At 40.9% G+C, this 25887-nt stretch overlaps 1 protein-coding gene across 12 annotated transcripts in view; it reads left to right on the top strand.

Annotated features, from left to right (window-relative positions):
- The window catches only part of KIAA1217 (KIAA1217 ortholog), a 1319791-nt gene that overhangs the window by 1028365 nt on the left and 265539 nt on the right, over positions 1 to 25887 (top strand). For all 12 annotated transcript variants that reach the window (XM_069211370.1, XM_069211371.1, XM_069211380.1 and 9 more), the window contains one exon: positions 23432 to 24270. In XM_069211370.1, coding sequence (XP_069067471.1) covers positions 23432 to 24270 — 839 coding nt within the window. The remainder of the gene's footprint in view (positions 1 to 23431; positions 24271 to 25887) is intronic.

Raw genomic sequence — 25887 nt, 5'->3', positions numbered from 1 at the left:
TCTTTGTATTCTGTTTAATTGCCTTAACATGTAATCTCCTTGTTTCCTCAGTTCTAAGTTTAACAAATCTGTGCCCACCAGAGCTCTCCATTCTTCCAACGCTAGTTTACTGGTTGTTCCATGGTCCTTTAAGTCCTGTTGAGGTGGTAAGTCCTTTGCTGTGCTCGCTACTCTGCTCTGGAACAAGCTCCCAACCTCTGTAAAAGACTCAAATATCTATTTGACTTTCATGAAGACACTTAAAACCCACTTTTCTCTGTAATCCTTCATCTCGTTCACTTGTTACTCTTTTGAGCGCCAAAAGGTTGTTGATGTGGTTGATGCGCTGAACAAATTCAAGCTCACATAACCAATGTGGTCACAATGACCTACACTCAACAACACCCTGGTTGCTTGATTTAAGATTCATTACAAGCAGCCCATGATCTTTCTAGAGTGCACCAGTAATCGGAGCATTGCAGTAGTCCACTTGGGACCTTGTAATGACTCCAGGATGGCTCTCTCTTGCTCTTTGACGAACAGCATATAATAGCCTGAATCTGGATTTAGATGCTATGGTTTCTAGTGAGTTGAGTAACCTGTCCTCCCGTTCAGAAATACTGGTCAAAAGAGCCCACAATCTGACTTCTTATAATAGGTTAATGTATGTTTCCCATATGCACTTATGGTCAGCACCCAATGACTCTAATCATAGGCATGAGCCTACTGACACCTGCTCAGGGTTACGGGCATTGCCCCGCAGCCAATTACTCCTAATTCAGAGCTTGAAAGCATGGAAAGTTGATTCATCTCTTGTGTGAGAATTAAATAATCAATCCAGTTAGTAGTCTTTTTATTCTCTAAGCAACAATAAAGTGGGGTTGCATGGAGGGGATCTGAAGTCATGCCAAAAATGGAGGACATTAGGCAGGTGCCTATAAAGTTTAAGCTGCTGGCCTTTCATACGACTGACAGCTCATGAGTGTGAATAGATTAATTATAGAGGTTATAAATGGATATATTTGTAGTATTTATACATGGCTCAGACAGCCAGGAATGAGCTGAGACGTGAACAGGCTTGTGCTATGACTACTAAATACTGTGCTCCTCCATGCCAGTGATCCAATACTGTGATCTGAAGGGAGGTTTGGTAAAGTTTTGCAGGGGTGTCCATGTGGTGCAAAGCATCATAAACCATTGACTCAATTTACTTAGCATCTTAAAAGTCATTGGGTGCAGCCTTAAAATGCACATTGTTACAAAATTGTCAATGCAACCTTTAGTAAATTCAGGGAAAATGTGTTTTCTTAAAATGATTGTTTCTCAGTGTAACTCCTGTTTTGCAAATCTTCAAGCTGCTGGCACTTCACTCAGTTGCACTAAACACCCCAAGTTGTACTCTGCACGCACCGTTGTGTTGTGCTTAAGGCAGTCAGACTTTTATATGAAACAGATGGCATTGATACCAACTTTTTTTCCTGGAGTATATCAAGCCCTGTTGAAATGGCGCTTAGTAAACGCGGTGTGGGAAGAGCTTTGAAAAGTTATTTGTTTTTGACTGAGGCTTTGCGAAAGGCTCACCATTTATTTCTCGCATATGGTGGGAACAATGTTGACTAAAAAGCTTTCATTGCTGCAGTAATCCATCTGGCGGCTCTCCTGTTTTGCTTTACATTATTAGTAGAAAATTCAGTCCCCGAGTTTGCTATTTAATTTTAGTTGGTATCAAAACGCTTAACAGCGTCACAGTCTTGTCTGTCATGTAAACTTGAACACCTGGGACCAGATCAAGCCTGTATGCAGTCCGCAAACTAAGGCCCTGATTTATACTTTTTGTTGCAAAACTGCACTAACGCAGTTTTGCACCTAAAAGTTTAGCACCGTCTTGCACCATTTCTGGGCACCAGCCGGGCACCATATTTATGGAATGGTGCAAGTCGGTGCAAAGGGTAGGCTAGCGTTTAAAAAAAAAAATTACGTTAGTCGGGTGGGGCTGGCGGTATGGTAGAAAGGGGTTTTGCATCAAAAAATGACATTAGGCAGGTGAGAGTAAAAGAAAAATGACTCTAACCTGCCTAGAGTCATTTTCTGACGCAAAACCATCCATACCACATGACTCCTGTCTTAGAAAAGACAGGAGTCATGCCCACCACCCCAATGGCCAGCACAGGGAACCAGGGTCCCAAGGGCATGGCCGTTGCACCCAGTGCCATGTAGGGGGGCCCATTTCAGGGCCCCTAATGGCACTTTAATATATATATATATATATATATATATATATATATATATTCTTACCTGTACTTACCTGGGATGGGGTCCCCTATCCTCTGCTTCCCTCCTGGTGTGGGTTGGGGTGTCCCTGGGCAGGGCACCTGTGGGCTTATTCCATGGTGCTCCACCATGGAAATAGGCCCATAGGTCCCCTAACGCTTGCCTTGACTCAGGCATTAAAAAATAGTGCAACGCAAGCTTTGCACCATTTTCTGACCCCTCCTCCCCCCATCCCTCCGTGCGTGATTTTTACACAGGAAGATAAATAAGGGGCTAGGGCCTTACAGTAATTTTTTGCCCGGGAACGCCTACCTTGCATCTCATTGACGCAAGGTAGTTTTCCGCAGGCAAAAAATGACTTTAACTCCAATATTTTGGCGCTAGACATCTCTAGCGCCAAAATATAAATATGGAGTTACGTTTGCACCGGATTTGCGTAAAAACAATGATACAAATCTGGCGCAAACAGAGTATAAATATGCCCCTTTGACTTTAGATACAGTCCACACCAAAATGACGTGTGCCTACCGTACAGGCCTATACATTCGGCTAACGCCCAATTCCAGACCACCATCATTACAAACGGGGATTAGAGAGGTAGCCCACCAGACCCTGGAACAGGCTTTCGCTCTGAATCAGGCCCCTCCAGCGCTCATCTTCCTTAGAAAGACCAGGTTGGCTGGTTTGTGGATCTAATCCTCTCTCATCATGACTGATTGCAGTGCTGAAGTAGAAGCTAGAAAGCAATGTGACAGGCGATCCAAATGTGTTGAGAGAATGTGACATCTGCCTACAACCATGACCTAATAGCAGGCTCGAGGTGAACAGGGCACATTTATTTATAAATACATGGAAGCTTGCAATGTATGCATTAAAACAGGTCTCACATTTTTTACTACAGTGTAGTTTGACATCAGTACTCACCTCAATATGAAAATTAAATATCTAGTTTACCATGATAAGAGTTTACAGCTGAGTTGTGACATCACAGGGGTGTGCGAAATTTATGTAATTTGCTCTCACATAATTAGGCAGAATTTCAGGAAAATTATGTGTAGTTGCATGTAGTTATGCAAAATGCAAACCTGTCATTTTATGATGCCAGGGTGCATTGTATGCTAAAATACATCATGAAAACAGAGTTGCTGCAAATACCAGCCACTTGTATTTTGATTGTTGATGTTGTTCCCGGTCTCAAACGTTATCATTTTGCTGTGGACAGTGGCATAATTACTTGGCGAAATATCAGGAAATTCTCATACCAAGTACAGCAAAAGTGCCAAAATTACTTGAATTATACTGGGTTATTTAAATTTCGCCCAATCACAATGCGTTCTCCCAAAGTTAGCAGACAGTGTCAAGTTTATATCACTAAGCAGAATTGTAGCTGCTCTGTAAACATTAAAGTGATTAGTTAGCTTTTCATCTCTCTCTGTTTTTCCCGTGAAAGGCTATTAATTGATAAGTCGACATTTATGGTAGTGTACTTGTTTATTGCACAGCTGGATTTCTTGCAAGAAATTAGAATACAATCCACATGTTACATTTTTAAAGTGAGGTAGCGCTTAAATATTTTGCGTCAGGCACAACTGCTATTGCTGTATTTTTTTCACAACACATACTTAACATTTATTTTACGTATCTGCTAATCTAATATCTCTTTCTTAAAAAAAGAGCAAACATTTAAAATCGTGGTGATTGTAAATATTGCGACCAGGTCCTGCAAAACATAAAATACCCTCTGCTGTAGACAAACGTGGATATCCACAACACCTTAGACTTCTTTACCTGTATGAAGAAAGTTGGACTTCTCTGTGACTTTCAATATCCTTATGCATGAGGAAGAACGCTATACCACATATTTTACATTTTTATAACGTGCTACTTGAACAAGCATTGGCAAAACCAATAGGTCTGACTTTAATGTGTATACGCTTGTAAACAGGCATTCATAAATGTTGTTTACATGTGTTGCATGCAAAATGCTGTTCATCAAATTAAAACCTGCTTTGCCAGTGTTGGGGGGGGGGGTGAGGGGGAGTAGGAAAAATAACTGCCTTCTGTATACAACACATATAGGAGATGAGTCTGAGAAACACCAAGATGAATCAACGTACTGTTCAGATTAAAAATAGTCCGTCATATATTCCAATTAAAATAATTTCTGGAAGATGGAAACTAAATAGCATGGGATGAAAAAAATAATACTCTTCTGGGTGGAGCCAAACCACAATTTTCTGTATATTTTAAACACATACTAACAGTACATCTTGCAGACAGCTGCACTGTTAAACCAGACGTGAAAATGAGGTTTACATAGACTGCGGATAAATAAACATGCTTTCAGTTTTCTGCAAGAAGTAGATCATCTTGGCTCCTGAGCTGGAAGGAAGAGTTTTATGAGTGGCTACGTCTGCTCTATAGTTGATCTTTTGTCCTCAGGCTAGGAACGATGACATATTAAGGAATTGGATACACGATGTATCAAAGGGGCTTGATATAACAAGCAGGTATGATGCAGCAAGTATGTAAGCTACATCAGGCAAGCATGGTATAATAAGTATGTTTCCTACAGCAGGATATATGATGGAGGCGCGTATGACGTATCAAACGGGTTTCTTGCTACAATTGACCATGAAGTAAGTTAGTGCTGTAAAGTAAGAAAAATATGTCACGTATTACTTTATAGAACTTGTAATAAAGAAATAAAAAATATACCTAATGTGGCACGCAAACATGATGTAACCAACAAGCAGGATTTAACGTACAACCTTCATGTGATGTTCAAGGATGAACTAACAAGTAAGCTTGATGTAACAATCGGGTGTGTTTTTACAACCAATCCTGGTGCAGGAAATCATCCTGTAACACAGGCATGCCAAGTCATGAACAAGGGAGTGTCACGCTATCTAACTGTAAATTGCTGTCAGTGTTCTGAAACACGTTTATTAATGGTCTAAATTTTATTCTAAATATTCTAAGCAATCACCTTGAGTCTGTGCTTGATTTGTAAATAAAAACGTCCCAGTGCTGAAAGCTCTCCTCTGAACCAAGCGGCTGCTGCAATTAAAAGTGTGAGCAGGGAATACTGAGGCAGTGCAATCCTGAAGCCATCTCGGGACTCTTTAATCCACTTACAGTCACTCCCTGCCCCTTCAGCTCACTCTTGCAGCTTTCTGCTTTCTCCCTTTGTGACCCTTTTTCGTTTTTCTCTTCCTCCATCTTTCCATATGAAGCTTTCGCTCGCAGTGAATGCGTGAGGCAGAAAAATAAGTGCCGGTGCTCCGCACCGGAAGCCACCAACCCAAATTAAGCACTGCCTTGAGTAGCTTTGATAGCTGGCGCAGGTTGGGCGGGGGCATTTGGCATTTCAAATGATAGCCATAACCGTTTTTGCCGTTTTTGATATTTGGAATGCTCTCGATCTGTGGGGGTATATCTGACATGTATTTATGCCAAGGCACACATCGTTTTCAAATTGTGATCGAGGGTAGACGTCTGAACAGGAAAGCATTTGCATGGCACTAGGAACCACACATGCATACGGTGTGTAAATATTGACAAGGATACAGATCGAGCCCTTGTTCCCTGACTGGGGATTTGTGTAGAGAAAACCCTCATGAAATGACATGCATTTTACAGGAGGTTCTACACAAAAACTTAGCATCAAAAGTAATAACATGTAGGGTCGAGTCAATGAGAGTTTGTGGACCAGGTGGCTTCCAAATGTGGGAGGGCAGGGCCAAGGGGAAGGAATGGCAACAAAAGCCAACCAGTTATAGACACTTAACACAAACAGCATCTATGGAGCAAGCACACACATTTGCCTTTAGAGGCAAACATTCTTCCACCATTCTTTTTAATATCTGGTGTTAGCCAAGACCCTTTAATTTTACTAAAATTATTTGTATAACATATTTACTGTGAGGTGCTTTCAGCCATCCCACTTCATCCATTGGTCTGTTATTTAATTCAGATTTTTCTTCTGCCAGCTACAGGATACGGTATGGAGCAATCCATCAGCCCACTTAAGCCAATGGCTACCTTTACAGTGAGTGACACTAGTCTTCCCTTTCACAAGAAACACATCCACCCACAAAGAAGTTCCAATAGCAATGGGGATTTGGGACTACAAAAATGATTTTGCTTTTAGTTGCTGTTTTTTTTAGATTGACAGCTTTTACAAATGTAATAGTGGAAAGCTATTGTACACCGAGGCCCACATTATTGCTTTGGCTGGCAGCGGAGGCCGCCTGCCAAAGTCCTGCGTTGGGATGACCCCATATGCGGCCGTCCCTCTGCGGTACCTACTTAGAGTTTCCTGGTGGGCCGGCCCAGCGGGAAACACACCACAACATTGACACCGGCTCGTAATAGAGCCGTTGGCAATGTTTTGGTGCGTCTGGTGTGACAGCACCTGTCGCGCTTTTCACTGCCCGTAATTCAGGCACTACCAGTGGCAAGTGCATGGGCAGTGCAGAGGCCCCCAGGGGGGCCCCCCGCAACCCCTTTCTGCCAGCCTTTACATGGCGTTGGGACCGCCATGCAAAGGCTGGCGGAAACGTGGATCGTAATCCGTAGCAGCACTGCCCTTGTGGATTGAGACTGCCAGCACCACTAGGCCGTCGGCAACCTGGAGGTTCCGTCACAGTCATAATGTGGCAGTCGGTATTTTTAATAACAAGTTAGTTTACAAACTACTTTTGTCATAGTACGTGTTCTGTACCATGCTTTCACCCCACTATCCTGGAGTGCCCAGTGGCCTGAGCACTGCAATTCATTAAAACAAAGTTGGAATAATTTCAAATGTTATGAACCGGTAGGTGCATACATGATATTTTCAAAAAGGTGAAGTAAAAAATACAGCAGATTCGTTTATTTCAATAAAAAGATTTCTAAAGTCTGGTATTTGTTCTTAACTGTCATGGGAACAGATAGTATGCTTTGGGCCTTGGAGTGATGGCACAGGAAAGGGGGCAAATGAATATGAAGAGACAAACTATGTCACAGGGCATATATATATATATATATATATATATTTTAAATAAGGTTACATGGGTGTTAAAGTTTAAAGTTAGAAAACAGAGTTTAAAATAAACCTTTGAAACTCACAAAAAAACAACTGTGAGAGGGACGTTTTTTTCATATTTTGCAAGCATAAAACCATAGAAATTCAACAGTTATACTTAGACTTATCTCAAGAAGCTATAATTTGTATCCTAAGGTGCCTATAACTCGTGCCACGCACATCCTTTGCCTGTTCTCGTTTGGGGGGGGGTCAGCTTCTGTGACCCACCTGTTCATATGCAGGTAACCCGGGAGGAGGCACACAGCCAGCCTCTCTGGGCCAATTACAGCCCCAGGGCCCAACCAATTACTAAAAGGAAGGGGACACACAGCAAAAAATTCCCTGGGCCTATTTCGGCCCCAGGGAGTTCATTCGCCAGGACCTGGCCAATTAGTAAAAGGGTAGAGGGGCCACACGGCCCACTCCCCAGGTGAATTTCTGCTCTGGGTACCCCATCACCTGGAGCTTGGCCAATTAGTAAAAGGGGAGGCAGGCAGCGTATGTCCCCCGTCCCAGGGCCGATTTTGGCCCCAGGGATCCCATCCCCCAGGGCCCAGACAATTAGTAAAAGTGGAGTGGGCCACGTCGCCTCTCTACCTTGTCAATACTGGCCCCAGGGACACCATCACCCAGGGCCCACCAAATTACTGCAAGAGAGGGGAGTCCACTCAGCCCCTTCCTCAGACTGATTTTGGTCCCAGGTTCACATCCCTGGGGGCCTGGCCAATGAATGTAAGGGGATTGGGCCCACATGGCCCCCTCCTCATTATTGAACATTTGTCTGGCCCCAGAGAGGTGGTGATCCCCGGAGCCAAAATCGGCCATGGGTGGCAGGCCTCATTCGCCCCCTCCGCAGTATAGTTATTGCAGTTTTCCACCAGAACCTGGCCCACCCGGGGGCTACGTTTTAAATAAGCACTGGAGACTGCATATATTGTATTTTTTTTATTTTTTATTTTGCCAAGATTTGCACATCCTTTAAAAAAAATGCTTTTTGGTACTTGGGGGACCCCACCACCATGCCTAGAGGGTCGGGGTAATCAGCGTACAAGTTTTGAAGATTTTGTGAAGCTACATCAAACAGCAGCAAAGTTATTGGCAAAACAAAAAATGCTTCACCCATGGGAATTAGTTCCTAAATATTCATGTTTACTTCCTACAGCTGGGATATAAAGCCAATATGTATTTGGCAAAAAGCCAAACATAACAAGTTTTGACTGCACTTGAATCTTGATCACAGAATCTGTGATGCATACCAATCCATTTTTGTAAACAACGCCAAATGATAAACATAAAGAAAGGACTTCACTCACGTCTATAAAGTGCTCTAAAAAGAAATATAATAATGTAGATTGGTCAAATCCATTAACACCGTAATAGCAGTAACTTGATTTACAATCTTTTTGTCATTTCTTATAAGAATTTCTTGACTGTTGATATTTAGATGCACCTCCATGTTCCAAAATATCAGGCCAAATCCTTCAAGTTGCATGGTGGCGAATGGGTCATGCTCCCAAAATACACCCAACAGCCAGACTCTGAACTTAGGGAGCCTCCGACCCTGCAGGGCAGCTTCAGCAATGAGGGGACTGAGCTCCCCACTGCTACACAAAAAAGAAAAAAAAAGCCGAAGCCAAGTTCCAGACAACACCAAGCATTTTATTCCATATAAAAAGTGGCAGCACACTCTTTCCTTACGTGTTTTGGTTCAGCAATGAGCATTGATCACAGGTGAGCAGGTCTGAGGTGAAAAGTGACTAGGTACTTAAGTATACGCTGTCACGTGACCCAGTAATTGCATGTGGTCACTTTAAAAAGAAAAAACTACATATGACCCGCTTGCCCTCATACAACATGAAGGATTTAGTCTGATATTTTGGAGCATGTAGGTGCACCAAGGGATACGGGAGGGGCAGTATGCCTTCTCTCAACTTTTTTGGACAATTTGGTTCCAAGGATCAGTGGCAGCCGCCAGCTTTAGGAGGGAGGGGGGCGGGCAGGAAGCACACACACACACACACACTCATTCTTTCACACACACACACACACGCACATCCATTAACAACACTCATACCATTCAAACATGCATGCACGCACCAAACATTCATTTTAAAACATCACACACACACTCATTCTTTCACACAAGCACGCATGCGCATCCATTAACACTCATAACATTCAAACATGCATGCACGCATTAAACAATTTTAAAACATCACGCACACACACACTTACCTTCAGCCTCGAGGTCCCAGGAGGGTTGGGACTGCTGCCTTACCTCATTGGCTGACCTTAGGTCAGCCAATGAGGGAAGACAGCAGTCCAAGCCTCGTCACAGAGTGGGATGGGGTCAGTGAGACTGCTGACCCCACCCCACTCTGTGACGAAGTGTCACTGATTGACACTCGTCCTGGGTGCTTCAGGGCTTAAACCTGAAGCGCCCAGTGTGAGTGTCAGTGGGTGACGCTTTCCTCGTCACCCAGGGGAGGACCTCGAGGCACCTTTGCTGAGCCAAGGAGGTCACGCCCATAGGAGCTGTGACCTCCTCAGCCCCGCAAAGTTCAGCTCAATCAGCCAGTAGTCTGTGTAAATCGCGCATGTCTCACTCCTGGCTGCCTGAGCTGAAAATGAAGTGTCTGTCAGGCTGACCAGTGTCTGTCAGGCTGACCTTTGTTCAGCCTGACAGACACTCTTCATGATGGGCAAAAGGACGGGCCGCGCCTGCCAAGGATACTTTAGTGACTGGGCTGGCACAATGTACATCAATGAACTCAGCGCTTGGAAAGTATCAAATGTGAAGTTGAAACTGATGTTATGTTTATTTTGGAAGATGAAGTACACTTTACACTGCAGTTCTGACCGAATACGAATTTATTTCTAATGTGCTGAAGGTTTGAAAGACTAGTAAATTTGATATAAGGCTGCTTTCTAATTGGAAAGAGGAGGATTTTGATGTGACAACAATGCTTTGAGTGCAATTATGCTGTATTTGAAATAACACACTGGGGTGTAAGGGAACATATGGCAATATTTCCAGTGCATTCTGTGTGAAGACGGATTTAAAACCACAGTCACATGACCACATATACTTAAGCATGTAGTCGCTTTTCACCACAAAACTGCTCACCTTTGATGAAGGCTCATTGTAGAAAAGAAAAGGAAAGAGAGCATGCCGCCACCTTTTAATATGGAATAAAACTCTTGGTGTTGTCTGGAGCTAGGCTTCTGTGCATATATTTTTTTTCAGAGTGGTGCTAGCCACTCTGTAGTTATAGTTGTGGTTACCAGTTATAGGAATTCCACAACATTTTCCCATTTGTTAACAATGCATCGTTTGATGAATTGCCACAAAAGTTTGCAGTCATATTCCTCTTTCTACAATGGTGGATGATGCAAAGTTTTTTGCAGTGATTCATCAAAGGAGTGCAGAGAAAAGAGAAGGTTCCCAAAACAGGTGCTGTCCCCAATGAATTGACTTTGTACTCATACAAAAATATCTGACCCACCTGTAATGACATTTGGCATGAATATACATTAGTATGTGTAGATGATCCTTTTTGATGTTTGAATTGATTTGCTTCAGTAGTAGGTAATTTTTAAGGCAAAATAAAGTTAGCGATATCTGTAGATGCTGTAGTACTGCAGTGCATGGCGATGACAAAACACAATGTGATTGGTTAACCCAGCCCTTTCCAAAATGAAAGGGCAGCTATGTTGATTACAGTACACTTTAAATGGGTTTTGTAAGAACATATGAAATAGTCCCCATTACTTATGACACTACTGTGCAGAGTGTAGGAACAAATGAGGCACTGTGATACACTGAGGTACCACTAATTTGTTTTATAGGTTTATACTTTTTAAAGTTAATGGAGTACTGCGGTATTACCCAAGTAATATCTAGGAATTACAGCCGTACCAGTAAAAAAAGGAAAATTCACAACATTAACTTATATTTAGGGCTCCCTGTTTTCCATTTTTACTGATTTTGACACATAAAAATAGATAGAAAACACTTGTCTTTCTTGTCTGTATTTACTTTTAAAAGTGGAAAAATACAGATAATTTGGCTTCTTTCAAATGTCTTACCATGCTGAGAACAATGACTTTCAGACCAATAGCAGTACATGTTGGAAGCATGGGGAGTCACAAAGCTGAATGAGATTTGCTTATGTTACTGCATATCTCAACATGTATTTGTGGAATTATACTATTTTTTTTCAATGTGGGTCTATTATTTTAATATTTTTGGCTGTGTAATGTGCTAAAACCCAACAGACATCAAAGCATTAGGGGATGTTTATCTGTTAAACGCAAGAATAAACAAGTTATCACCTCATCTGTTCACAAAATAAATAAGGATAAACATCAGTAAGACTGCTAAAAAATAAATATGGATAAATACAGATAAATGTAAAAAAATATATATCATAAAACCGGGAGGCCTAATTATGTTATCTGTAATATACGGCCGCTCTTACAAGAGCCTTTAGCTGTTTGAAAAAGAAAATAAACTTAGATATGTTGGATAAGCCAACATTTCAGGTTGCAAGGAAGATATAGTTTCCATAGGTTGTGAAATGGACACCATCTATGCAGCTCCACTCTACTCCGCTCCAGTGTATACTAATCCACTATACACTACTCCTCTCTATGCTACTATACTGTGACACTCCACTGTATGCCACTCCATGCTACTCCTCACCACTCTCTGCAATTCTAGTGTACCCCACTTCACTCTACCCAACTCCACTGCACACCACTCCACTGTACTCCGCTGAACTACCTTGTACTCCACTGAATGACAGTCTACGCCCCTCTAGTTTACCATACTGTGCTGAGCTCTATAGCACTCCACTGTACAATGATGCACTCATGTCAATGCCAGTCTACAGCACTCTAGTTTAGTGTACAGCACTGTATGACATTCTTCTCTGATACACAACATTCTATGCATCTTACTCTGTGCCACTCTACCCCACTGTACTTCGACTCTGAAACACTATTCTACTGCACTGTACACTGCTCCACTCTACACTACTCTATGCCACATAACTCTACCCCATTCTTTGCCACTCCACTGTACCACAGTACACCACACTCTACTTCACTCTATAATACTGTAATTCACTGTCTGGCACTCCGCTGTACTCCACTCTGAAACTTTTCAAGACATTGCATACAACATGCCAGACCACTCACTCCACTGTATGAGACACCACTCCACTTTGACATTTTACCCCACTGTATGCTATGCAAGGCCACTATACTCCACACCACTCTACCACATTAGCACTTTACTGTATGTCAATTAACCCCACACTGTCAACACAACTCCCCTCTACTCCACTTCACTCTACTCCATTATGCAATACTTAACCCCACTCTAAGCCACTGTTTCACACTCTACACAAGTCCTCTCAACGCCACTCTTCTACACTCTACGCAACTCAGCTCTAAAAATTGTACTACACTGTATGTTACTGTACAAGACTCCACTCCACCCCCATACACCACACTGTGCAAGCCTGCACTCCACTCTATCCAAGGGCACTCTACAGAACAACACTCTACTGGACTCTGAGAGTTTTCAATACTTTACAACACAGCTCTACTCTGTACTCTACGAGACCCCTCTCAAATTTATGACACTTTACTTGAGTCTACGCTATGCCACTTCACTCTACTGCACTCCACATCATAGTACTCTAGGAGATGCCACTCCACTGTATGACACATTATTCCAGTATGTGGTACTCCACTCTACAACACTACGCAGTACAACCAACATTTCTCTCCACTTTACTGTACAACACTGCATACAATAGCAGTTCACTCAACGACACTGGACTCTACGATTTGCAACACATTTTTATTAAAAATAAGACAAATATTGAAATTCAATGAAAAAAAGAAGTTACAAGTTAGGAAAACCATATTTATTATTTCTAGAACAGTGGTTCCCAACCTGTGGTCAGGCGACTCCTGGGGGTCCGCAAAGCCTCCTCAGGGGGTCCGCGAGTGCTTAGAAAATTAAATAATATTAACAGATTGGGTCCCCAGCTTTCAGTAATGACTCAGTAGACAGTCCCCGGATTCCAATAAAGATTCAGTGTGGGGGTCCCTGGGCTCCAGTAATGATAAAGTAGGGTTCCACAGAAGTCAAAATGTTGGGAACCACTGTTCTAGACAAACAAACCATGAACAGCACAAATATTAGAAATTCTAAAGTAATCATAATACCTTACATTTCTAATGTGTACATCACATTTAAAGTACTATAACTTTATTTCTTCATTCTATACAAACCAAACTTAAGGTACACAAATTAAAAATGTAAAGGTCAGTTATACCTTCAATTTATAATTTATGCATCATCTTTACATTATTACTAGTGCACCTCCATACACATGGTTTCTCAGCTCGCTAACCACACAACAATAACTATAACTCGTAACTCTACCATACGCAGTGTTCTCAGAAATTATGGGATTTAACATGTCATAAGTGTTTTTAAAATTGGTATGATTTCAGATGGTATAGGTGATATGCTATAAAAGTGTATAAGCAGTGCATTATTACATTTTTAGAAATGCTTTATTTAAATGCTTATCAACAAACCAACAGGCTTGCCTTATATATATATATATATGTTGACACTAACTTACATTAAAAATAAATCCTAGAAATGTAATAAAAAAACAAAGGTTTAAGTGACAGGTATTCAAAAATGATAGAAATTAACTGAAAAAACAAAGGTTACAATTATGGCTACTTGGCACTAAAAATATACTATTTTAAACAAACAAAATCTCTGAAATTTTCCAATTATAGTTATCTTGAGTAACTGTAACTTGTGCCCTAAAGTAGCTATAACTTGTGCTCTCGTCAAGTACTGCTAATTACCTCACAAATCACATCACTCATGCCATGCTCTATAACATCATTGATAACACCACTGACATCATTTATAACAAAACTGTGCATGACAGGGACGAGGTTATAGTTATTTTAGGGCACAAGTTACATTTATTTACTTGAGATATGTAGGGGACTTAGGCAGTCCTTTTCCTCAATTGGTTACTCTTTTATTCACACTTGTATTCTACCTGCTACAGTATGTGGCCTCAAATTTCAGCAATTGACCACTGCGCTCTGAGTGAGGGCATTCTGCAAGAAGCACATCCACATTCAAGGTAATTCCATTTAGTGCAAAGCACTACTTTGCGATGGGTGATTTTTGCGACCAAAAATATTGTTGCTTTCAGCCAGTGTCATTCTAAAAAAAGCACAAGTGCTTGGCAGACTCCTCCCATCAATGGTGTTTTGAAAAACACATAATAAAACATTATAAAACAAAACATGTATTTACAAAGCCATGCTGGTAGACAAACCTTAACATTTTAGTAACATCAAATATACAATACACTTGAATGCAGGGCCTTTTAGTCAGATCACTTCATCCATTGATCTGTTGTTTTCATTCACATATTTCCATCCCCTCCCAAAAACAGTATGAACTATGGGGCTGTGCATCAACATTTCAGCCATATCAATTTGGATTTTTTGAGGCAAAAAAATATTTTTTCTTTTAACCAAAGTGTATTATTTATGTTGATGGGAGTGGGGCAATGATAAACAAGACAAGCATTGGCTAAGTCAAAAAAAGCAGCAGCCATCCGCCAGATCTATCGATCTTGTGAATGGTTGCTAGTAAATTAAACATTTAATAGGAATGCGAAATCCTAAAAACGTAATTCAGCTATTTTACACTGAAGCAGAGATTTAAATGTGTTTGTTATTAGGTCCACCCTTGACTTCTAGGATCCGTTCTCTGCACGAAAAATACCTTAACAGTGACCTATTGCACAATACTTGTTTGAAGGATCATGTTACTGAAGACAAACCAATAAGCTGCTATTGCTCGTGTGCTTATTGTGCTGTTATTCTGTCATGTGTATTTATGTTTATTTATGTTTATACAGAATTCGACCTCAGTGAGAATTTTCCATTGTTTTATGTTGGATAGCAAATTTGGGTTTGTGGTTAGAGGCAATCAGCTGATGTACTTGTCTAATAGTTAAAATAAGTAGTTTTGTGTACTTGGCCATATATGACACCATGTGTTCTTTGCTCCTTTTCACGATGTCCAGAACGAGCTGAAAAACACCCATTAAGGCCCTTTGGCTCTCTCGTTTTGGACACATTAAGCATCAATGTAACGTGGCTCATCCTCTTCTTTCCTGAGCCCTGGTGTTCAGTGGCATTTTGTGTCATTGAACTAACCATACACCAACGCTTTGCACGTAAAAATAAACTTGGAAGTTAACCCCCTAAGACGCTCGAAGCTCGCTCTGATTTCCTTTCCACTGCCTAAATTTGAGCCAATTACCCTCTTTTTCACAGCAGAGTAAACTGCAGAATGCTGCACTTCTGGTTAAACCTGTTCTCCAAATGATGTCACTTCCATCCTAGCACCACACAAACTAGAAGCTGAAACATTTGTCTGTGCAGCTTCCAACTGATAGTTTCCAAAGATGCACAAGATGGCTTTATGCTTAAGGTATGGTAGTTTTGCAGAAATGTTTTTCTTGACTGTCGGATAATTTTAATAGTTTGATGGCTCTCATCTACAGTTTGCAGTTTTTAAAAAAGAATCTTTGCAGTAAAATATTTGAGGAAAACATCAGACCATATATTTGTTTACTGCATAGGAAGCTTGTATATGTGTGTGCACTATTTGTATGGCAGAAATATAGCCAAAGGGCATAGGAGCACTGTACATAGTGAAATATGCATTCAAATAGTGACTGGAACGGGTAGCTGGGTTCTTAGAGTAGATGTGGGCTGTTAACTTCTTCCTGATCAAGTGTTCTGTAAAGAGATATGGGCCAAACCCTAGTGAGAAACTGGCAGATTAGGTTGAAGAAATATTCCAATTAGGTCTGCATTATGCAGTAGGTGGTGTGGGCAGAATAGAGATGTATTGCATATGTTAGTGGAAATGCCCTAGAATGATGCTGATGGGTTATGCATCTGACAGGCACCACTTTGCATAATCTCAGTGACATCTGACTCCAGTAGCAATCCTGTAAAGTAGCCTAGGACGATGGTGGTCTTGATGTTTCTGATAGCAGCAAAGCTACTAAGTGCATCTTTATGGGAGCGCTACTTCTTCCGAATAGCTGAGGTGGTGGTAAAGGAGCGTTGGGAACATAATGACGGGCAGTGGAAAAGGTCTCGTACTTCATTTTATGAATAGGCACTCTAAGAAATGTTGCAAGGGATTTCTCCCACTCTCCCTTCCCCTAAATTATGTTGGAACTGTTTACTAAATACAAGTGTTCCAGGTACAATACACGCTTTTCAAAATAATTGTTGTAATAACCATAAAATGCCCCGTGGAAACCTAAGTAATCTTATTCCAAGCCAACTATTTTAGTGATTAAGACGTGTAAGTATAGTGCAAAAGTGAAGTAATATTGACAATGTGAGATCAAAAGAAAGAAAAGCAAAGTGATTCTTAAAATTGCAACCTCTCTCATTGATACCTTCTACAATGCCTGTACAATTATCCAAATATCACTAACATTTTTTAAATAAAATAAGTCCTCGGATTTCCACATATTACATGATATTCTTTTCATAAACAGTCATTTTATTTTTTTTAAACAGCCTTTAACTGAGAGCTTCTTAGGATACATAAAAGTTTGCTATGCTTATAGTATGGGGTAAAAATACTTTTGTTTGATTGAAGGACAATTTTAACAGGTTTTGCGGTCCTGATCCACATTTGCAGACTTTTTTTCTAAGAAACCTTGAGGTAAAATATGTGAGGAAAATATAATCTCCATAATTTAGTATACAGCACAAGGAAGCACGTAAAAATGCGCTGTCCCTAAAGACTAATATGCACATCTTGGAGGCCATCTTGAAATGACTATACTCTGACTTTGACTGCCAGTGCTCCAGTATCAGATGCTATATTTATTTTAGTGCACTTCATAAAATCTGAGAACAAGGGCTTTGAAATTTATGGAGTGCTATAAATCGCACCTATTCAGAGTTTTGCTCAAATTGTGGACATAAATTGTGGATATTAATGTTTACTATACTAAAACTGCATCCCCGTTGCCGTTGCCCCTGTAAATTTCGGCAGGTTCGAACTGCGGTAATTAATCCGCGGAGTGCATACTTTCACACCTGGTAATAACCTGGCGTGGTCAAGTTTGCACAACTACTAATTACAATCCTGGCAAAAACAGGTGTTTATGCAACAATTGTTCAAATATACGACACTCAGATATAAAGCCTATAACCATAGTCAAACGTAACCACATAAAGGGAAATAAAATTGCCATCTGACTGACATCATCCTGTTATTAAACTAGCTACATCATGGTTAAATAAACCTGAAAAAAAAACATCCAGAATGGTTAGAGGATTTGTGACCAGACACGGACCACAGATCACAAGAGAGGAAATGCTTTTTGATAATCAGCACAGAGCAGAAGGAAACCCCTGAGAAAAGAGTAAGAAGCTAAAGGAGGCATATCAAGGGCATTAGATGGTAGTTAGCATAATACACGTTTACCACTAATAAACATCATTCTCCCTTCCAAAATTGTAGGGTGTGGTTTGCTTGCATCCATAAATCACCCACTCAGTGGTGCTGTATTTAAGTTCCATCACTATTCCTTAACTTCTTCAAGCAATAGTTATTTCCAGCCCATCATCTCTACCATCATTTCATCATCCATCGTAAGCCCCATATATTGAGCCTCTCCCAAATTATATTTTTTTGTCTTCATACTCCTCTTCTACCCCCTACACCTAAGGTTCCTGACTTCCGCCCTCAGAAAACCTGAACCATGAAATATGGGGTGTCCAGCTTAATTATTGTCTGTCTCTCATCTACACAGAAATAGCTGGAAACATTTAAAAACAACACCCTTACCTCACAAACAGACTCTTTTGGCAGACCTCAATTCTTTCACCAGCTTAGCCCACCAATCATGGCTTTAAAGCAGAGGTCCTTTTTTGTGGTAACTCTGAGGGTCTGCAACTGTATGGCAGTTATCCTGATTCAGTATTGCACATCTCCAGGCTTTCAGTGTCACAGTAAAAGCCCAATTAGATATGCCACAACATTTATTTGTGCTTATGTGTTCCAGAAAGAGTGTTAGTGTGCCTTGTGTATGTTCTGTCTTTCTGTCTGCCACTGTTCCTCCGTAAAGACTACTTGCCTGACCCAAGCATCCCCAGGTAACCCACCATACAGTGACCATCTCTGACGTGAAATGACCCAGACCTGGTATATAGTGTGATCTGAAATAAAGGTAACAATTCGTGGCATAGTCTGGCATCTTTGACATGATGGTACCCCTAACTGGCACAGTGTTGGCCCTGAAAAATTACGCTAGTAGTTCCTCTCTTATTGTGAGCCTCCTTAGCAAAATAGACCCCATTCATCACATAAATCTGGCAGAGTATTCCATTGCCTATCACTGACCTATTGGGAATTTTATTGACATAGTTGTGGACACATGGCAGCATCTACGCTGTCTACCATGATACACCTCAGTGAGATGACACTCTGTGTGAACATAACTGTCTTTGACTCCTCAGTGTAACTGCTTTAAGAATGACTCTGAGTAGCACTATATGCAGCATGTTAATCGGCCTAAAAAAGGGAAAAAAAATGTTGTCACCTAAAGCCCAGCGTTGCCAGAGAAATGTGCATTCCCCAGGTCATTAAACTTTGTCATCCAGCTCTTTCACTTTTTAATCAGAACATAATGCTCCTGTGAGCTTGGACAGGTCCCAAAGACACTAAAACAAGCACTGATATCCCCTCTACTGAAGATGCTAAATACTGATCCATTGCCTCTTGCACATAACCAATCAATATCTGCCTCCTATGCTTAAACGACATTCTTGAGATTGTTGTACCTGTCAGACACTCGCCCCCAGCTTCCAGCTAACTGCGGTACCAATGCAAGGCCTGTAAATGATCCATTTCTTTCCTACCCAGTGGGTCTCCCCAATTAAAATTGGCTTGCTATCTGTCCATGTCCACGGGCATCACCTTTGCTTTTCTGTAAGGGTTTACAGTATCTCAGCTTCTCTCTGTTGTATGTATTGTACCCCTTGTAATATTTCTGCCTCTTTCAACATTGAGTACATAAGTACATTGACAACATCCAATTATAGACCGATCTTTCTTACACTCTAGATAATTGCCAGCAGATAATGCACTGCATTACAAACATCCAGAACTGGGGGCACTAGTACGGATTCCCTCTTCCCACATTTAAGACCGATATATTGGTCTTGGGTGTAGTTGACTCTGCTTGGTTGTTCTTCAAGATGCCAATATGTCAATTATTTCACTTGTGAACAGTTTCACAAGATATTGTATCCTCTGTGTGCCCTTCATGATGTCTGCCTCTATTGCATTGTCCACAGGACCCTTGTGCTAGATGTGGGAATGTGAAGAATGGATGAAAGAAAATGTATTGCCTCATATTTGACCTAGAGCTCATTGACCATATTTACCATGTAATAATGACCCTCCACCGGCTCCTTATCAAGTAAAATTAATTTCTTTATACCTAGTGTCTAAAGGCCTTCCCATTTGAACTTGTCTCCTTTACCCCTTCGCACCAAAGATAATTTAATAACATATGATGAGATTCAGAAGGGTCCTGAGATCTTCCCTCTTTCAGCAGCTTTTGTACTGCGAAACAGAAGCAATTCCAGCTCCAGTGATTTTCTGCCACAGTCAGTATCTTCATTTCAGGTGATAATCCTATTACTTCATCGCCCTGAAAACCCTCTTTCGTTGGCAAGGGCTCTGAAGTAACATCTGGCCTATGCTCGCCCCATACAAAAAGAGAAGGTTAAAATAATCCAAACAGATTTCTATAAAACGAAAAGTGAAAGAAAAGTTCGTGTTGCCATTCTTAAATTAAAGCTATATCTCATTGTCTGTAAACATCATTATGCGATGTTGCTTCCTGTGGCGTGTTTACAGGCCATGCAGGTATAATGAAAGAAGGCATTTACTAAGCAAAAATGCACACCATCGTGCAGAATGTGCACTGCCCAAAGGAGAAGAAAATCAGGAGCGTTTGCTGAATGTTTTATTTGTTTGCAGTCGTTGCTCACGAAATGTGACATATTTTGCATTCTTCCCAGAAATATATGCGTTGTTTTCCTTTACCTTTCTAGTGCACCAGTAGCAGCCCTCCTCCCCCTTCCTGCACAGAATGGGTCACCTGTGCGGCACACATTCTACTGTGGTGTGGTGTAATAACTGTTATCTGATTGTAACATCCCTTCACTAAGAGAGGGTGCAGTTTGATGTTCACAGAAGGAAGAGAGACGACCGCAAGGTGTTTGGCAGGCAAGAGGATGAACAAGCATTAGCAAAGGCAGTTCTCTCATTAATGTGCAAAAACATGCAAGGAGCAGTTGTGCCTGCCCCTGTTGTCACATTAAGCTCATATATTTTAGCTCTACTTGTTCGTATGTGTATATCGAGCACTTAGTAAGTAAAAGGTGAGACCTCAAAAACATTAAAACTAAGCCTGCACAATGACAAAACTAAAAGGACTGCTTTCTGTGTACAACGTACGTATCCATAGGAGGCGGAATAATACACTAACCAGGGGGTAGCTTGAGGTGAGAGAGCAATATTTCTTCGGGGCAAGCCAAAACCCACTCTAACCCTGTTGTAAATATTTAGTAATATTGGGTCTTGCAGACTACAGTACTGTGAAACCAGGCTTAATAAGCCCATGCAAAGCTAATACCTTTGGATTTAATGTGGTAACTCAGGCAAGGATGGGCCATTAGATGGAGATACACAGACTGAGTCAACAGGAACAGACCGAGAGGGCTGTAGTTGTAAAGTAGTCCCTTGTGCATTTTAAGGCACATACTGGAGTGAAGGTGGAAAGTTACACTCAGACTGCCAATAATGTTATGCCAGAGACGAATACGCTGCTGCTGAGCCAAAACAGAACTGATAAAGGCTCTGGCCAAGGGGTGAAAGAGGCAGGTCAAGAAAGGACAACGGTGGAAATGGGTGGACACAGTTACCAATATGTGGGCATCATCAAAACACAAACCTAAAAAGGGGGATAAAGAATCACAAAATATGTGACTTGAGATAGCAGGAGAGAGGAAAGAAAACTACACATTTAGCCATTGTTTCAAGACTTGGGGCATAAAACCACAAAACGGGGGACGGTTGAGGCAGAGAACATTACAACGGGGAGTGTAGAAACTGTGCTAAACGAGGATGTGTGTTGAAAAAGGACTGTGCAGAAGGTTTCTGCATTACTTCCCCAAACTCCTTCATGCTGTCAGTGCTCAAAGTATTGACTGATGTACTGACAGTTTCAGCCGCGGATTCAGTGTGCTGTTGTACAGCTGGAGTCTGTCATATGTCTCTTCCTGCTCATACGCTGTGCCGCAATTAACCACATTTATGACCATATGTATTCTGCTGAAAACATCTAGGTGATGTAAAAGGCAATAACTTTAGCTTTACTTGAGTTACTCTTTTTATGCAAAACACAAAAATCGCTAAATTATTTTGCAATACTCCCAGGTTCAGCACCTGACCATGTTCAGCACCTGAGGAAGGGTTCTGTGAGGGTCTGAAAGTGTATACATACATCTATAACACAAATATTGTGCTTGTGTTGGCCCAGCAAAAACAATCATCACCTCCTTGAGTCATTAGACAGTTAGCCACTGTGTTTTTATTATTTGTGCATTTGTTAATCAATTTGTGTTTTTTTCTGGTGTAGCTATTTTCTCATCTGAATGGTCTTTGCTCCCACACTAATATATCCTCGCGTCTGTGGGTATTGATGCTGTAGAGGAGGGTTCTGCATTTCAATAGGGTTGTTTTTGAAACTCAGTTCCAGCAGAATTCTTCTTGGCAGTCCTCTGGCCACATTCTGCCCAGTTAATGTTCAAGTCTCGTCGCTGGTCGGATAACTCATGGAAAGAACTGATGTATGTTCCAAAATTGGTGGAGGTCACTGAACTAGACTTCGCTTGGCTTAACTCTGTAACTATTTCAAATCGTTTTTTCTATATTTGTTTCTTTTTAGAGCTATTCGTAGTTAAGTGGTTGGGACCTGTAATTAGGGTTGGTGGTTTCCATACCGCTCTCTTCTGGGAACATGTGGGCAATTGGGTGTGGAATATGTACTTTAAAAACATTGGCTGAGGCTACGCGTTTGTAATACAGGTGATCCTTTTCATTTGAATCTGTATAGTGATTATTGCCTTAAGGGAGTCGTCCGTGCAAGCCTGAAATCTATTGAAGACTCTGCTAGCAGGCACTTTTCAGCAATAATACTTGATTGTAACCATCCAAAGTATAAAATGTTCTTTGTGTTTCTTGACAATATCTGTAACTTTTGAAAGGATTTTGGCTGAAACATGCAGTTTGTTGATGTAAGCAAAGATAAATTGTGTTCACGTATTTGAGAAGGCGCATGTAAAGCTTACCTCGATTTTACCCGATTACTCCATGTACAGTCCTGGGTTTTCATGTAACTGCACAGTACATTCAAGGATTGGTGGTCCTGGTTTATGTTATTTAAACTGATTTGTGTCAAATTATTGATTTATAGCAGGAACGTTGTGTTCCAGTCCTAGTGACATTGGATCTTTGGTAACCTTAATCAGTGCTACGCCTAATCTGCTTTTTTATTAACATTGCAGTGGGCACATGTATGCTAAATGGTTTCGAGTTGCAACATTAAACAGTTGGCCTCTTCTTACTTTGTGGATCTTTACAACGCTGATAATTTCACTCTGTCCTAAAGATAAACGTCCTCTTGCCTAAGTATTTAAAAAGAAGGATACACATGAGTTCTTAGGTATACCAAATACCCCTCACCTTTGAAAATCTTACAGATCTGCAACACTTGGTTTGCCTTAATAGAAAATGGACACCTGAGAATCCCTAATTGCTTTTTCATGAAATCATGTTTAAAGTGAATCTGAATAAATTATAGTGTCTAAGAAAATATTTAGTCTTCTTTGTAAAAGATATCTCTAAATGTATTCATTTAATTTTTTCAGATGCAGAAAGAAATCACATATACAGGCAGAGAAGGCCCACCTCTCCATCGTACAGGATCCGCTACACATCCACATGTAGCCCCTAATTCTCCTCCTCCTCTACAGATTTCTCATTCGATGCCCCCCTCACCATCCAGGATTCCTTATGGTGGTGCTCGGCCACTAAGTGGACAAGGTAACACAGCTATTCCAAAAGAAAGACTAGCCAACATGCCTGCCTCCAGATCTATATCTCCAAGCCCTAGTGCCATTTTGGAAAGACGGGACGTGAAACCGGATGAGGATCTGAGCAACAAGAATGTTCAACTGTTACGGAATGAGGGCATGTATGCAGACCCCTACATGTTTCATGAGGGACGAATGAGTGTGGCCTCCTCTCATACTGGACATCCACTTGACATCCCTGATCACATATTTGCTTATCATCGGGGTGCCATGAGGTCTTCAAGCACTTACTCAAGTTCTACAGTACAATCAGAAATGATGGAACAATCAATGTATAGACAGAAATCAAGAAAATACACTGACAGTCACCTGCCAAGTTTAGGTTCCAAGACGCCTCCATCTTCACCACATAGAATGACTGACTTGAGAATGACAGACATTCATACACATAATCCTCACATGCCTCCTCACTCCATTCAGACAGACAGATCCTCTCCTATCCGCCAGTCATTTAAGAAAGACTCCGGCTCACCTGTGTTCATTGAAACAACAATGACGAAAGCACGGAATGTCAGTGGTTTACAAACCATGGTTGATGTGGTTCCATCGCCCACTGAAAAGCAGACATTAATAGGCTATGGACCTGCTGCACCACCCAAAGAAACATATTCAAGGTAAGACTTTGACAACATTTGATGATTTCTTTGTAAAACTAATGTGGTGTATGGAATCTTTAGAGGGAATATGCTAAGTCCCCTTCTAACAATACATGTCCAATCTCCCACATGTACATTCATCCTCACACATAACACACATATCTATCAGACCCTGGATCTCTGTGTGATCTCTTCAATGGTAGTATTGTTTATTTTTTGCTCAATTCAGTCCTAACTACCCGTACCATAACTGGTAAGTGTAACTACTGCCTGAATGTTTGCTTCTTCACAAAAATGTTTCTGTGTGACATATGGTATGTATCTTGTTGAAACTCTATGGTAAAAATGTAGCAGTTCCTGGACTTTCAGTAAACCCAGAATGGTATTTAGACCTAATATCAGAAACAAAAAATCATGGGACAAAATATTGTGTCAAGAATATTCAGGACAAAAATATTCTGAAGGTAAGTTTTTATAGGTAAGCAAAGTTTTACTATATATATCTACATATATATGTACTTTGACAATGTATATATCTTCAAGATATGTACATGTGGAGTTAAGAATGGTAACTCTATACTTACCTATTTGCACTTACCTTCTCAATAGTTTGGTCCTCGATATCTTTTTTACACGATATTCTGTCCACGTGATATTTTTGTTTCCGATATACTGTCAGGCATCTCGAGAACCCGCGTCATAACGTTGCAAATACAAGGGATTATGTAATGGAGATTGTATATAACTGACTCAAGCTCATATTTAGCACAAGTGTATGATCAGCACCCGATGGCGAATTCTGTAGTATCCAGTAAGTACTGGTCCTTTCTATAAACTTTGAGGACAAATTATTTGGCTCAGAATTTAGAACAGAAAGGTGTACCTTCTATTGTCTATCTCCGATACAGATACTACACATTATGGGTGATCACTCATTGTCACATAGGATGTGTAAGCCAGAAGATTCGGTCAAGTGGCTAAGATGTTGAGTTTAGAGACAGTTTTTTCTCCTTCATTTTAGACTTCAGTGCATAAATAATGAGGGCAAGCAATGTCACTGAAAGAAAAGATTAAACTATGTCACTAAAATGCCAAACACAAGAAGTCAAGACACCACTGTTGTTTTCTGGCCAGTGAAGATCGGGTTACAGCATGCTGGAATGATGAAAACAACTATTTGAAAAATGGTGGGTAAAACCGGGGTAAAAGAAAAAATGACCAAAAAAAATTAATTGTGTGAAATGAGAGTTGTGAAAGGGCACCTAAAATTAATTGTGATAACATATAGCATGCAAATGTAAAATAGTCGAATTCTAGGCTGAAACTTGCGGAGCACATAACAAGTATAACACGAGCACTGTGATTTAATTCCTAGTGCATACAGGTACTCGGAGTGAGCAGTGTGGAGTGCACAGATTAATCTATGTCCATCCCTTTGCTGGCATAGTTTGATCGTCAAAAAGTAAATATAGCCTTAGAACCTGCTTTAGCCGGCTCTACAGGCCATTAAAGTCCTGCTCCTGCGTTAAAGGTCTGAGGCGAGGACTATGGCCTTTAACAAGGGAAAGGGCTTTTAATGGCCGGTAGAGCCGCTAGGGTGGGTTCTAAGGCTATTAGAACATTATGCCACTGGAG

The sequence above is a fragment of the Pleurodeles waltl genome, chromosome 10 (genome assembly GCF_031143425.1).
Source record: "Pleurodeles waltl isolate 20211129_DDA chromosome 10, aPleWal1.hap1.20221129, whole genome shotgun sequence".
NCBI lineage: Eukaryota > Metazoa > Chordata > Amphibia > Caudata > Salamandridae > Pleurodeles > Pleurodeles waltl.
The sequence above is the reverse complement of the archived record's forward strand: the minus strand, read 5'-3'. Positions and strand labels throughout refer to the sequence as shown.